Source organism: Piliocolobus tephrosceles, chromosome 17 (assembly GCF_002776525.5).
Source record: "Piliocolobus tephrosceles isolate RC106 chromosome 17, ASM277652v3, whole genome shotgun sequence".
NCBI classification, from domain to species: domain Eukaryota; kingdom Metazoa; phylum Chordata; class Mammalia; order Primates; family Cercopithecidae; genus Piliocolobus; species Piliocolobus tephrosceles.
The window spans coordinates 25920034-25935761 of record NC_045450.1 but is presented as its reverse complement, the minus strand read 5'-3'; the positions used below and the strand labels follow the sequence as shown (position 1 = coordinate 25935761).

At 48.7% G+C, this 15728-nt stretch overlaps 1 protein-coding gene across 3 annotated transcripts in view; it reads left to right on the top strand.

Moving 5' to 3' along the window:
* The window catches only part of GTF3C1 (general transcription factor IIIC subunit 1), an 85827-nt gene that overhangs the window by 43825 nt on the left and 26274 nt on the right, over window positions 1-15728 (top strand). For all 3 annotated transcript variants that reach the window (XR_003309655.1, XM_026455390.2, XM_023192947.2), the window contains exons 11-23: window positions 971-1107; window positions 2450-2603; window positions 5111-5214; window positions 6014-6198; window positions 7804-8085; window positions 8387-8532; window positions 9641-9738; window positions 10230-10326; window positions 10428-10605; window positions 13139-13280; window positions 13703-13838; window positions 14248-14329; window positions 14468-14656. Coding sequence is in view for 2 of the 3 variants with exons in the window: in XM_026455390.2 (XP_026311175.1) it covers window positions 971-1107; window positions 2450-2603; window positions 5111-5214; window positions 6014-6198; window positions 7804-8085; window positions 8387-8532; window positions 9641-9738; window positions 10230-10326; window positions 10428-10605; window positions 13139-13280; window positions 13703-13838; window positions 14248-14329; window positions 14468-14656 (1930 nt within the window). In the remaining variant the exon portion in view is untranslated. The remainder of the gene's footprint in view (window positions 1-970; window positions 1108-2449; window positions 2604-5110; window positions 5215-6013; window positions 6199-7803; window positions 8086-8386; window positions 8533-9640; window positions 9739-10229; window positions 10327-10427; window positions 10606-13138; window positions 13281-13702; window positions 13839-14247; window positions 14330-14467; window positions 14657-15728) is intronic.

Genomic DNA, 15728 nt, shown 5'->3' with positions numbered 1-15728 from the left:
AACAAAGAACTGTGTCTTGCCTAGAGCTACCACAGTGGACAGGGAAGAGGGCTGGGGCCTGGCTGTTCAGAAGCCATCACTGAGTGACCTCCTTGGACATTTTCTCATTTCCTGAAATTGCTACTCCAAACTGGGAGGTGACAAGCAGAACATGCCCCGGGGCTACCATAAGGCGCTGACTTGGGTCCAGTGATTCACAAGATGTGTATTAGAGTTAGGATTTCTTTTCCATATAGGGTTCACATTTGGGCTTTCACATTTTGATCCAATGTTGGGTGAAACAGTTCATCTTAAATTCATTAAGAGAGAAAGACATTACAAGATAAGTAGATGATTTAGTGGGGATAGAAGAGGAAGCACAGATCCACTCATCCTAATTTTCCTCGAGGAAACCTGTTCTGAACTCAAAAGCCGTCTTCTGCCTCATGTCACTTTTTGCCCAGAGACTGCCCTGGCTTCTTCCATCTGGAGTCAGAGGCCCCATCCTGGCACGTTCACTCCCCATGAAACCCTGGAAAGTTAGCCACACAGCTCTGGTTTCCTCTTCTGTACAATGGAAACTATGATGATAAAAGTGTTAAGAGTTTTTGATGAAAAAAGCCCAACAATACCTGGCATGTAATTGTCAGTATGTCAGTTTCTTCCATTCCACTGTGGGAGAACCAAAGGGGAATTGAGGGAACACATTCCAGCTTTTCAGGAGCTGCTGGAGTAGATGCCTCTGATTTCTGTCCTGAAACCAGCTAATCTTCATAAACTGGCCCGGGGTCCTCTGCTGGCTGATGTCTTTGATTTTCAAAGCATTAAGATGGTAGAGTAGTGGGATCCTATGTAGGAGAACAGGCTTCTTGGCTTCTCTTCTTGAGAGATAGGAGTAGAAGTCCTTGAAGAGAGCCAGTGCACTCACAAGAGTGGCGTGTGGCCCCCAAACCTTGCCGAGCCCATCTTGTGCTTTTGGTCTCTGTTCTAGGAGAGTAGCAGTTCCCTGAAGACTGGGAGGCACAGCTCAGGCCAAGACAAACCACATGAAACTTACCGACTGCTGAAACGTAGGAATCTGATCATAGAAGCTGTCACCAATCTTCGCTTAATCGAGAGTTTATTCACGTAAGGAGCTGTGTGTCTGTCTTGCACTAACAGTAATCCTCCTACCAGTTGGTCATCACAAGCCATGGACACCACTGAGTGGCCTTCAAATCTGTGTCCCGCTGTGTAGATTCTCGTCTCGTTCTTTTGCAGTAGGAAGGATTTAGAGTTTACTCTTATTCAAAAGGAGCAGATACTGAGGAATATCAGCACACTAGTCAGAGAGAGAATGACTGAGCAGGAAGCAGAAGTCACAGGGAAAGTGCTTTTGTCTTTTCCTTACCTGGAAGATGGTTGCTCCAGAAGGGCTATGGAGACACTTAAGCGGGTAGTAGCATTACTTCCAGACTTTTAGTTCTCTGTGGTGCATTTTATGCAAATAGAATCTTCTAGAGGAGAAAAAACAAGAGACACAAGTAGAACTTCTGTGTTTGGGATGGAGTAGAGGCTCTGAACTCTGATATGGTTCTTGTAACCTCCTGTCACCACCACTTCCTGGGTGGCATCTTCAGGGCTTCTGAGGCACCCAATGTGAGAGCCACTTGGGGAGGAGGAGCCTTACCTTCCATCAGGGACATGGCTTCTTCCTCATACTCCGAGGGCTGAATGGGAGGGGGTAGGGACCATCTGCACACACTGTCACCTTGTTCTCCTCCTCTGAGTCATGAGAGGTTTAGCTAGGTGTTCCTAATGTCCCTTCTGGCCCTGCATTCTATTTTTTATTCTTTTTCTTTTTTTTTTTTTTTTTTGATGGTGTCTTTCTCTTACGCCCAGGCTGGAGTGCATGAGGCAATCTCAGCTCACTGCAACCTCTGCATCCTGGGTTCAAGCGATTCTCCTGCCTCAGTCTCCTGAGTAGCTGGGATTATAGGCACCCACCTGGCTAATTTTTGTATTTTTAGTAGAGACGGGGTTTCACCATGTTGGCCAGGCTGGTCTCGAACTCCTGACCTCAAGTGATCCACCCGTCTGGGCCTCCCAAAGTGCTGGTATTACAGGCGTGAGCCACCACGCCCGCTGGCCCTGCATTCTATGATCAGTGATCTAGAAAGATCACCATCGTGATTCAGTAAGACCTAGAGGAAGATGAACCCAGAGAAAAGTCAAAACGCACTCAAGTTGCTGGTGAAAGACTAAACTGTGGAGCTGCTGTCTTTGGTGGCTTGTCCTTATCTGATACGTTTGCCACAGAGGGAAACAATCATTAACGTCTCAAGAAGTCAGTCTTTCCAGAGTGGGGAAACCCTCTTTGTTCCTTCCCTGTTTCTGTTGGGTACCATGAGGCATGTCTCTGTTGCCTGGGTTGAGGAAGGCCTTCCACGTTGAGATTGGGAGTGTTATCTGCTTATTTTGTGATTCCCAGGATTCAGAAGATGATCATGGATCAGGAGAAGCAGGAAGGTGTGTCCACCAAGTGCTGCAAGAAGTCCATTGTTCGCTTGGTGCGGAACCTGTCTGAGGAAGGTCTCTTGCGATTGTATCGGACCACCGTCATTCAAGATGGCATCAAGAAGAAGGTAACCAAGGCCTCCCCTGATGTCCAGAGCCAGCCTCGTGCTGTTGGAAGTTTTTGTCTAGCTTCTCTTGTCATTGCTGTATCCTGGTAGTTGCTTTATTACCAGTGACTGGGAATTTCCCATTACGCCTCCTGATTTGGGGAATACAGGTTAGCTGGAAACAGAAAAGAGCAAAAATTTGCTAGGATTGTAAAGCATGTCAACTCCAGGCAGCAGCTGTGCAGGCATCCAGCCCCGCAGCCATCCTTGAAGAAGCAGAAGGCAGGCAGAGGCATATTGAAGTTCAGTCATTGTGGGACAAATGAAATAACATTTAGAAGGTGGGAAATTTAGACTAAGCAGCAAGAACACTTTCCTCGGAGAGCTGAGGAAATATCCCAGAGGAAGCAATGGCATCGAGTCAGTGAGGATGCGCTGCCGGGTCATCCGATGGGAGCAGTACATCTCTTCCACCTCGACATGTCTATTTCTGTAAAATTTAAAGTTTAGGGGCATGCATTCCCATAGCAACTGTAGCTCAGCGGCTTCACGGACATTCTAAAGCACACGTTTTTCACGGTCAGGGTAATTTGTGATGGTACAGCCAGGTACCAGGGCCAAAGGGAATGGTTGTGTGGGGACAGTCGCTCGTAATTTCCTGACCTTTTCTTCTGACTGCATTTTAAATCTCTGCCTTAAGAAAGCTCTGCTTTGATATTTTGTTTTCTTAATAAGCTACAAGGTCATTTTTGCTTTTCTACTTTTATTTTTTGAGAAATTTGACAACTGCAGAGCAGTACGAAAAATGACTTAAGAAACAACAGTGTCTGTCCTTCTCACATTGATAGCTCTTATCAGTTTTTAGATCTACTGTAAGTCTTTTTAAAATAAAACAATAATGTCCCCTGGCCCCTGCTCCCTGCTTCCCCACCAGTTTGCCACTTGTGCCCTGAGCAGTGGCAGTGGGTTCCTGTGCTGCCCTCTCTCAGTGAAGGCCGAGAAAAACTGTAGCCCAGTAGCAGCAGTGTCTTCGATTTCTGTTCATCTTCAAAGAGTGGAGTCGCTGAAGACAGGAATCCCCCCACCCTCCCACCCTCCAGCCTAGGGTTAGGGAGAGGCAGGCAGGCATAGGCATCAGCTATGTCTCCAGGCAGTGATGGAGGGAGTGGGCGAGGGACGGGGGCAGCGGGTATGCATGGGGGGCCACATAACCTCAAAAATGAAAGTGCCCAGGCCTCTTGCCACAAGGTCCCACTATAGTAGCTGGTTTTTCCAGCTGGAAAGGGCTTCCGTCATGTGCATGTGACTCTAGTACCAGCGTAGGTTTCCAGGCAGGACTTTCTCTGGCACCCAGAGCATGTGCTGCTGGCAGCCTTTGATCTGCTGGGGCCATGTGGACTGGAGCTGGTGTGCTTGTGTCAGTCTTTCGCCTTTGCTCCTGTGTTCTGCCCCGTCCGTGGGGCCTCTGGGAAGTTTGCTGGGCCATTTGGCTGTGGAAAGTGGGGCAATGTGAATGCTGTATATTTCTCCCTTGCCTTTGAATTCTCTGAAATGTTGCCTCACTGCATCTCATTTGAGCTTCACAAAACCACAAAACTGGTGGTTGGGGATGGGGGCGGGGTGGTCCTTATTTCACAAATGAGGATCAGGAGAAAATGAGCCAAGAGTGGCGTTCGGGAGCCCTCGTCTAGGCGTTGCTGCCTGCCCCGTTTCCACATCTATCTGAGCCTGTGTTCAGCATGAAGCTGCTGGCCAGAGTGGATGCTCAGACAGCCTGACCTTGCTGTCCTCTGCCTCAGCAGAGACAGACAAGAAGCATGGCTCCCTGGGGTCCTGGCCATCCTCACCTGCCACAGCATGACTGGTGCACTCACACACACCGTGTCCCACTCCCCTTCTCCCTGCTGAGCGTTCAAGTTACTTCCCTTCCACACAGTCTGTTTTTCATCCTGTGTATCTCTCATGAAATGATAACCACCTTAACTGTTCAGCTTCAGTAGCTTGGAAAAGGTAAAACAACAAAAGCAGCTCTAATTCTCTGCCGGTTTGTTTGGATGTGTGCCTGGCAGGAGTCCCATGATGGCACTCTCTGCAAGGGTAGATTAATGAAAGCCGCTTACCTTTTCCAGATGGAAGCCCTCAGGACTCACGAGCAACTGGGAAATTCTCAGATAGTGGAAAGGGGGCACAGAGCAGCTCACCAGGTAGCAACAGAAACCAGTGGGCTGTGACAGCCCAGTGAGGGATTTGCAGGGGGACGGCTCTGTGTCCTGGCCAGATTCCTCAGTAGGGCTGAGCAGCCCCAGCACCCATGGCAGAGCCTGATTGCTTGGTCACTTGAGGGATTTGGCTGCCAGTAGCTGCACCAGCATATTGTTCAGCAACACATTTTGTTTTGATCTCCCAATTGTGTTTTGGAAATGTTAATGAAAACAGGTGTGACTGAGGTTCCACCAGGAATCGACTTGTGGAGCCAATTCTCCTCAGCTCTTCTTTGACCTGTGGGATGCTCCAACCTCTCTCTCCAGGTGGATCTGGTGGTGCACCCGTCCATGGACCAGAACGACCCTCTGGTGAGAAGTGCCATCGAGCAGGTCCGCTTCCGGATCTCCAATTCAAGCACAGCCAACAGGCAAGTGGAAGCGCCTGGGAAGAACCCATAGCAAGGCTGCCAGGCCTGTGTGTCAGGTGCAGCAATCCACAAGAGCCCTTTCTTTATACCTTCATGGATCAGTGGATTTGTTGGTTTGGAGTTCATGGTCCATGATATCCTAGTCTAAATAAGGACCAATTTCAGGATTCTGTAGGGGGGGAAAACGTCCTAATGGTCTTTATTCTGTCTGATAGAGTGTGGACAGAGTACTCCCCATCATAGGCCTCTGAAGTCTGACACTCACTCTCATAATGGCTCTCAGTGATTCTGGTTGCCTTTCTCAGATCTTCTCTATTTCGTTCATAAACCATGTAATGAGCTGAGAGAAAACTCAGGGGAGGGAGAAAGTTCTTAGCTGTGTCTCAGCTAGAAACTCTCACAGGCAGGCAGAGGGCTGATCTGGCTTGCACATGCTGGTTTGTGGGATCTGCTAAGTATTGGCCACACATACTTTGAATCAATTGCTGGTTAATTTCTCATATAATTCCTGACTTCTAGCATTGATGCACGTGTCAGAGATCTAGCATATTGGATTCCCTGTCTCACAAGGCAGCACCCATAAGTGGAGGTGCCCTCTCCAGGGCCCCACAATCCCCATCACCCCCAAAAGTTTCAATGACTTGACATTTTGTTTGCATCACCTCCGTGGCCCCTACAGGGAGCAGAATTCGAAATCCCCAGGCCAAGAGACTGTATCTGATTCACGCGGACAGACTCTGTCCTTTCTCTTAGCCCTTGATTTTCTCGGTACATTATTGCATGTTTATTTGAACTGCAGGGTTAAAACTTCCCAGCCTCCAGTGCCCCAAGGGGAGGCAGAAGAAGACAGTCAAGGAAAAGAGGGCCCAAGTGGATCAGGGGACTCTCAGCTGAGTGCTTCCTCTAGATCAGAAAGTGGACGGATGAAAAAAAGTGATAAGAAAATGGGCATAACCCAGCTTAGAAATTATCATCCCATTGTAGGTAAGCAGCAGCTTCTTGTCTGTGTTTAGTTACATTTGATTTATTGTTTGTATGACGATGTTTGAGGCACTTGGTCGTCTCCATTCGAGCTCTGAGCCACAGTCAGAAGAATCGCATCTGAGCTGTGGGCTGGATCCTGTTACTCTGGCCGCATAACTTCTTCCAGCATCTGTTTGCCTATCTGCAAAATGGGGACAATTCTGCCTGCCATACCTTACAAGGCTTTGAATAGACTCAGATGAAATCCTGCTAGATGTCAATATGAGGAAAGATTAATGTCTTCTGCTGAATGTCCTTGACCTGGAACATTCTACAAACTACAGAAAATTTCTCCCTGTCCCGACTCTACAAATCCCCCAGCAGCACAGTCATTGATGAGTCTGAGTGCTCCTATAATTTCCTCAGAGTTGGAGCGCCGACGGATTCCCTCCTCCCTCATTTCTGAGCTTGTCCCGAGCAAGGCAGGTGGCCATGGCCTTATAATCAGGATGCTCAACTCCTCTCCAGGCCACGGCACATATGCTGGTTCAGGAAGGAGGGAAAATTTGACTCATCGGGGCCCTACCGTCTGTCAGGCAGCATCAGGTCCGAGACACAGCAGACCCAGGGATTCTAAGTGGAAGAGATTGTGTGTGTGACTTCTGTTTCCCAGGGCTGCAGCCCCACAGCGTGGCCTTTACTCTCAAGGTTTCCCTGTTAGAAGACACAGGTGAAGGAGGAACAGCAGCATGAGTGTGTGCAGCTAGACAGCATTTGCACTTGAATGGACCAGGGGCAGCACGGGTGTTCCTCGGGTGGGCCTTTTCTGACTGCCTGTCCTGTACCCTCTTGCTGTGCCTACCTCCTCTCGCAGCCGTCATCTCTCACTGGGGAAAACCAAGCAAAAGTACCTTTGTATCAACAAAGAAATAAGCCCCTGTAAAATAACTGAGATGGCTGGGCGCGGTGGCTCATGCCTGTGACACCAGCACTTTGGGAGGCCAAGGTGGGTGAATCATGAGGTCAGGAGATTGAGACCATCCTGGCCAGCATGGTGAAACCCTGTCTCTACTAAAAATACAAAAATTAGCTTGGTGTAGTGTCTGCAATCCCAGCTACTTGGGAGGCTGAGGCAGAATTACTTGAACCGGGGAGGTGGAGGTTGCAGTGAGCTGAGATCACGCCACTGCACTCCAGCCTGGGCAACAGAGCGAGACTCTGTCTCAAAAAAAAAAAAAAAAAGCGACAACAACAAAAACTGAGATTATGGAATATTTGGCATTTGCCCTGTAGGCACGCCCCAAGGGGTCTGCACTGCCGGCAGCTCCTTCACCAACTGGAGTTCACTCTAAGGCTCCCCAGTGAGGCCTCTCCTTTTGTAGAATTGCAGCCCTCCTCCCATCCGTGCTTTATTTTCTGCACCAGCTGTTTTCATCTGATGGGCTATTTTAGATCTTATATTTTATTATCAGTCCTTGCCCATTAGAAAGTAAGCTCTAAGACAGTAAGAATATTTGCCATCTTTCTGGCCCCTGGCACATAATGGCACTCAATCATTTTTTAATGAATTAAACTGAATTCAATATGGGATTTTTCAAGCACCGCCCTCTCCCTTTCTTGCTTTAGTTCCTGGACTGGGGCGTTCTCTAGGGTTTCTGCCCAAAATGCCTCGCCTGCGGGTGGTCCACATGTTTCTGTGGTACCTCATCTACGGGCACCCTGGCAGCAACACTGTGGAGAAGCCAAGCTTCATCAGTGAAAGGAGAACGATAAAGCAGGAGTCGGGCAGGGCAGGCATCCGGCCGTCCTCCTCTGGAAATGCCTGGGAGGCCTGCTCTGAAGCCCCATCTAAAGACAGCCAAGACAGTGTTACCTGGGAGACTGAAGTGGAGCTCGCCACGGAGACAGGTGAGAGGCGCCTGCCACTCCTGCACCTGGGGCAGGCAGGCCCAGTAGTAGGATCCAGGGAGAAACATGATGGTTCCTTATCCTTGTATAAACTGACTGCAGCCTCTGATCCAAATGGAAACATAATCCAGACTTCCTGAACCTGCAGGCTTTCTTCCTCATCTTCCTTCCTGCCTGACAAGTACAGTTTTCCTTGAGTTGGGGGTAAGGACACCAAGACCTCCTGGGAGATGATGTCACTATGTGTCACCATGGTGACTGAGATCCTGGCTGCCGGGGGTAACTGTGAGTTTTTTCCTAGTGTATGTGGACGATGCCTCGTGGATGCGCTACATCCCCCCGCTCCCAGTCCACAGGGAGTTTGGCTTTGGCTGGGCTCTCGTCAGCGACATCCTCCTCTGCCTTCCCCTCTCCATCTTCATCCAGATTGTGCAAGTCAGCTACAAGGTATTGGTGACAGGAGCCATCACAGGACTGGCCCCTCAGCTCTGGGCTGGGCGGCCTACGCTCACCTGGGCAAGGGAGGATACTTGAAGACCCGGGGTTGCCCAGATGGATGGATGGATAGATGGATGCTCAGTCAAGAGAAAATACTTTAAGGATTTGTTTGAGATAGATTAGACTAGATTAGATGAGAAAGATGATTGGGTGGATGGGTGGGTGGTTGATCGGGGTAAATACTTCAAAGACTCGTTCTTCTAAATGGATCTGTTGGTAGGTAGGTAGGTAGACAGAAAGATAGACAATTATATTACAACAATAAAACATGTTGTTTTTAGAAATTTGGTAAATAGAGAAAGATAAAATAGAAATTACCCGTAACTGTATCACTCAGAGATATAATTACTACTAAGTAATTATCTTCTTGGTAAGTTTTTTGTAGTTTTTCATTGCTATGCCATACATACTTGTGTGTACACGGGTATGTGTGTGATCTCCCTTTAAAAAAAAAACTGAATTGAAACTATATTCACTCTTATTGTCTGTGCTTTTGACTAAAGAATGTTTCATATTTTTTGTATCATTAACTTTTTTAGACTTGATATTAAGTAGATTCATGGCATTCTTATCTGTCTAATTTATTTAACTATAATATTTTCTATTTTTGGACATTTAAATTCCACTTTCTTGGTACCGTTGAGTAGGTATTTATTATGACATGTTGATGAATACATAGATTGGCGGCTCCAGCATTTCCTTCGGGTAAGGATAGGAGCAGAATCACTGGCTTCAAAAGGAACGCGTGTTCTCCATCTCATCTTTTCTTGTTTAATATAAATGTATATATTCTTGTGTTGCCCCCGGAAAGGTTTAGCAATTTCTATGCCCACCAGCAGGGTAGGAGGGCACCTGTTTGTTGCTCCCTGCAGTGTGGTAGTTGGGCTGGAGGGGAGGGGCAGCGAGGCCAAAGGCAGAGATGCAGGGGCACTTGGTGAGGCAGGAAGGAGAGCCTAGTGGGCAGGTTCAGGGAGACTATGTTCAGAAAATAGTGGCGAACACTTTTTCAAGATTCTTGAGGGCCAGGGCGAGCTGAACCTGCACATCACCTCTTCAGGTGGACAACCTGGAAGACTTTCTGAACCACCCGCTGAAGAAGCACACGCTGATCCGCTTTCTCCCCAGGCCCATCCGGCAGCAGCTTCTGTACAAGAGGTGAGGCCGTTGAACCTGATCCAGAGTGGCCGCAGGTCTAAACAAACCCTTAAGTCAGGGCTCTGAGCCATCATTCACCAGGAAGAGGAAAAGGTTTCTAACTTCCAGCTTGCAAAAACTCAAGATTTTTATTAAGTTATTAATATTAATGGAAGTATGGACTGGTACATTTTATTACTTGATTTGAAGGTTCTTTTAGAGTAAAATCTGCTGTTCATGTCTGCAAGTACGGGAATGTTTTTTTTTCCCCCTTTCATTACTTTTACTTTCCAAATAAAATCCCCAGTGTCGGGTTGATCTCTGTGGCCCTGGTTGGGTGTTAGGTTGGGTAGTTCTGGGCCTCAGTACAGTGTCAGCTTGAGGCTGGTCCTCCAGTGACCACCAGGTGGAAAAGAGAAGAAGGAAGTCGCACCCCCCACCCCACATGCAGACCTCTGCGGCTGGCTATGAGTGTGGTGTGATGGGAACCTCCCGCCCCCTCTGTTTTCTAGGCGTTACATTTTTTCGGTGGTGGAGAACCTTCAGAGGCTGTGCTACATGGGGCTACTACAGTTTGGTCCCACGGAAAAGTTTCAGGATAAAGATCAGGTAATGTCTCTCAAGTCGAAATGAAGGAGATTCTGATTGTTTAACAGTCTCCAAGCAGCCAAACCCAATGTGTGTTCTCCCTGTCTTGTGTCTCCCTTTAGGTCTTTATCTTCTTGAAGAAGAATGCAGTCATTGTTGACACCACCATCTGCGACCCACATTACAACCTGGCGCGCAGCAGCCGGCCCTTCGAGAGGCGCCTCTATGTCTTGAACTCAATGCAGGATGTGGAAAACTACTGGTTTGACCTGCAGTGCGTCTGCCTCAACACCCCACTAGGTGGGTGTCGGCTGTTTCGGCTGGACCTGGCTGCTTTTGCTCCTTTCCGTGTGCTAACTGGGATTTAGGGCTAGAAAAGCCTAGGAGTTGCCTCAACCAGTGGTGTGTTGCGAGTGCTCCCCAGAGGCCCAGAGCACCCCTGGGGCTCCCTCAGAAAGGAGAGTGGTGGGCCTTGAATGGGTGGGGTGCTCCCGGTTCCCCCACCCAGTTGAGCCCAGGTAGCTGCACTTTGTCTTCATTTGTTCGTTGAGTAGGTATTTATTAAACACCTGCTGTGTGTCACTTCCTGTGCCTGACCATGCTGCAGTGAGGACACACCCCGCCCTGCCTCCGTGAGACTTGGAATCTAGTGTGCAGAGGAGACAGCTCACAGGAGTGCGATGAGGGCCCGGGTGTTGGTTGCAGAGGTGTTTATTCCAGGGCTCAGGAGCAGCCTTGCTGTGGAGGAGACATTGGAGCTGAATCCTATAGGATGAGGCAGAGCCAGGGCTAGAGCTGGGGAGGGCATCCCAGGCAGGGGCAGTGCCACAAGCTGAGGCCCTGAGTGGTATGTTGGAGAAAGAGAGGAGGCCATGTGGGTGAGAGGAGAGTAGCATCCACTGGTGACAGTGGGGAGGACAGGGCAGGCCTAGAGGTGTTTTGGAGGGAACTGACGTGATGTGCTGGTGACTTTGCTGAGTTGGGCTTTGTTGGGAGCCTCTGCCCACACCCCTCTCCCTCCCTAGAAGGGCCCTCCCTCCCTCACTCGCTTCTCAGATGCCCACTCCTACTTCAGGCATCACCTCTCAGAGAAAGCCTGTCCACACCTTTATTAGCATCATTCCATTTCATCCTGTGAGTTCCTTGTGCTTAGAATAGTTGGCTTCCATCCCCACAATGTGTCGCAAAGGCCGGGTGCACAGTTGGCGTCCTGTAAATGTGGATCAAATGCACGGAGAGTCTGCAGAAAGCAAGAGAGCCTCCCCCTCAGTGCTTTTCCTCCAGGCCTCTCTTCACCTGGCCTTTTCCTGCCACCTCTACCAGGAGGGAGTGGAAACCACGTCCAGCTTGCACGTCCAAGAGGAGTTCCATTCCGCTCCTCCCTTCTTGAAGCTGGAAGATCCCGTATCACATTTTGATTTTTGCAGAGTGGGAGTCACACATTTTACTTGGCAGAATTATTTAATGCCAAGAGTAATAGCACTTGTATTTAGAAACTTTCATGGGTCCAGACATATTTTAGAACATTGTGTTTCATAGAACCCTCAGCATTCAGCAGTGAGCTAGGCTTTTGCCAATTTAGATTTTAATAATGCCCTAATTCCCCTGCATTTTATATGTAGATAAAAATTTGTGAACCAGCATGAATTTGCACCAGAGTTTTTCAGGCCTGACAATTGGTGAATTTCCATCCCTTTAGGTGTTCATGAGCAGAAATGGCAGAGGCTTATTGAGCCCATTAATCAGGCATTGATTATCTCTTCATTCAGTAAACATTTGAAGAGGTTCTGCCCCAAGGACGAGGGGAAAAGCATCATATAATGAGATGCAATCATCTTTTAGAGTAGGTGCTGCATGAACATTAGCCTGCGTAAGAATCACCTAAGGAACATATTAAATGCTGATTACTGGGCCCTACCCAGAGAGTCTGCATTTTTTACAAGCACCTGTGCTGCTGTTATTTATATGAGAAGCTTTGCCTTAAATACTGTTAGTTTCAAGGGTCCATTCAAACGGGTGACCTTGGGCAAGCTACTTGTAACCACCCTGAATCTTAGTTAATTTCTAAGCTGAGAACTCCACTGCCACCACCATATGGGCCAAGGTGAAGTTGGGCAAGGCGTCTCATGTAAAGTTCCAGCTGCAGGGTGTGGGGCTTGAGCTCCCTGCAGCCGAGCATGCTAGGAGAGAGTCTTTAGAGTCTACAAACCTTCCCTCACCTATCAAGCAGTACTTTTAGTGGTATCTTATATTTCTTGGCAAGAAATGCAATTTTCTGTATTATAGAATAACTGGATATCACTTCTCAACTCCATTAGCAAACCTCTTGAGCACTTAGGAGACATCTGGCTGCTCCTGGAGCCAGGTGGGGCCCAGGCCTGCTTCATGCAGTACCTCTCAGCAATCTATCTATGCAGGCCCCTCCCCATCCCTGCCTCCACCAGCAAGGGCCGTCGTTTCTGCCACCCTGGCACCAGCAGCTTCCGGGGCTTTCTGAGAGACAGGAAGGCCTGGGTTTCCCTTGCGCTGGACTCCCTGAGCCTGCCGGGCTCTCTCTACTGCCTTGCCTGCCTTCTGTCTTTAGTGAGTTCAGTCTGGCATAAACCCTTTCCTCAGGTCACCCACCAGTACTCCAACTCTCTTCCTCTGTTCCCTCTGACATTCTTGTGTGGATATTGTGTATGAAGAGGTCTTACCAATCTCAGACCCCAGTAGCCAGGGAGCCTTTTCACAGGTGGGGAATCCACTCTTCTTCCCCACTCAGCCACAGGCAGCAGCCACCAGAGCTGCAGCAGGAAGGCGTGATCGGTCACCCTGATGTTTGGTTTTCCAGGCGTGGTGCGCTGCCCGCGCGTCAGGAAGAACAGCAGCGCAGACCAGGGCAGCGACGAGGAGGGCAGCCTACAGAAGGAGCAGGAGAGCGCCATGGACAAGCACAACCTGGAGCGCAAGTGTGCCATGCTGGAGTACACCACGTGCGTGTCCGTCCCAAGCGCGGCCAGCCGGGACTGGGCTACGGTGGTGCTCGTTTCAGATGCCTGACCGCCCTTGTCTGGCTTAGGATGTCAGGCCAGACGGCCTATGTCTCTGGTGCAGAGGCTGCAGATGGCTGGCTTCAGACATACTTTATTTAGCTCACATCTTGTTTTTAAAAATGTAATCAGTTATCAAAATTTATTTTAGGAATTTTATATAAAAATCTGGATTTTTGACTTATCTTGCAAAAGTGAAAAACAGTCAATACTTAGGGCCCCCAAATTCTTCATTGCTACCTATGGGGTGTTTTTCTGGAAAGGTGAAAGTTGGTTATAAATAATGTCCCTCACCCCAAGCGATGGGCTCTCTTTTTCAGGGATGACCAAGAAGCGTTCTTTTCTGTTGATTTCCTGTCTTTTAGTGGAAGTCGTGAGGTGGTGGATGAAGGCTTGATCCCCGGAGATGGGCTGGGTGCCGCAGGGCTTGATTCCAGCTTCTATGGACACCTTAAGCGCAACTGGATCTGGACCAGCTACATCATCAACCAGGCCAAAAAGGTGGGCATGTGTCACACTGGACCACAATCTCAGGGTTGTGGGGTCCTCGCTACTCACCCTCCTGTCCCTCCCTGCCCGACCAGAGACACAAATACTGGCTTCTGTATTGAAGGTGCGTCAGGCCCCTCAAATGTGTGCCTGGCCTGTTTTTTTCCCAGTGGATTCTAACTTACTCTGTGACGTGGACAGGTATTCCTTTTTAAAGAAGGATCAGAAGATCTGGGTGACACAGGTCCTCCAGGAGGGAGTACATGAGCAATGGTAAAGCGGGTGGTAGGAGATCCAGCCCCTGGCTGTCGGTGCACAGCGGCCCTTAGCTTCCTAAGAGACCTTGGTGCATTTGTTACTCTGGTCGGCTGGGGATTCGTGGAAGCTCATGCTTCATCCCAGTGCTGTACTTGTCTCACAGGAGAACACTGCTGCAGAGAATGGACTCACAGTGAGGCTCCAGACGTTTCTGTCTAAGCGCCCATTGCCTCTCAGTGCCAGAGGTACGTGTGCTGGGAGTTCACCCCAGAAGTAAATATGGTACCAGTTCAGGGCCTAAACGACCACCCTATGTTCAGTTTGGTCTTCCTGGCCTTTGTAGCACTCATCCTGAAACAGTTGTCTCCTGTGATTATGTCTAGGCAACAACAGGTTGAATATTTGGGGGGAAGCAAGAGTAGGCTCCGAGTTCTGTGCTGACTGGGAAGAGCAGTTTGAGGTGGACCAAGAGCCCTCGCTGGACCGAAACCGGAGAGTGAGGGGTGGGAAAAGCCAGAAGCGGAAGCGGCTGAAGAAGGACCCTGGGAAAAAGATCAAGAGAAGAAAAAAAGGTTAAGTGGTGATCATTTACATTTACTGGGTCTTGTCTTTACATTTTGGCTTGGAGACGTGCAACAGCCTCACTCCAGCTGGGCCTGAGCTCTGCCCTTCAACGCGAGTTTCCACCTTCCCTTGATGTGTGGCACTGACTCTCTGTGATGGTTGCTTTATTTCCACATCCATCTGGCAGACGAGAGAGCCTCGGATATCCCATATGCTTCCCTTTTAGAGCTTCTGACTTTAGGAACTCATTCAGTTCAAATGCCTAGTTTCATCTCAGCTGAAAAACTGTCAGCAACAGCCTCATCACAACTAGCCCAAATCCTAATTTTGGGGGCGGGGTTTACCTTTTAATATCTGTGTTTATGCTAATCAAGCCAAAGTTCAAAGGCATGTTGCATTTTAATTTTTTAATTTTTATTTTTTTGCGTCAGAGTCTCACTCTGTCGCCCGGGCTAGAGTGCAGTGGTATGATCTTGGCCGACTACAACCTCTGCCTCCTGGGCTCAAGCAGTTCTCCTGCCTCAGCCTCTTGAGTAGCTGGGATTACAGGCGTATGCCACCACACCCAGTTAATTTTGTATTTTTAGTAGAGACGGGGTTTTGCCATATTGGCCAGGCTGGTCTCAAACTCCTGACCTCAAGTGAGCCACGATGGGCCCATGTTACATTTTTAAATTAGAGGGAAGCTGGGAGTCGCGTAAGCCTGCAGCACCTTCTGATTTGATGCACCCCTTGTACAGTGCCTTTTAGACTGCCATTTTGAGTTCTTCAGCCAGCCAGTATTTGTAGCAGAGGGGGTGGTAAGGAGACCAGCGTCTAGTTTTTCGACCACTTTTATATTTCCTAAGTGGTCCACGAGTTTTAACAGCAGCCACTGATGGCTGGTAGCTATTTCAGATAAAGACAGAATGCTTAAACAGGAACCTGTTTTTAGTGGTTTATTTGACTGGCATTCATAACAAATAGCATTCCATCAGTTGAAATGGCCCCCTCAGTTTCGCCTCTCGTAGATATGTGTAGCAACAATTTGGCTCAAAAACCAGAATTTATCACAATGCAAAATGGGATGGTGTCACTTCG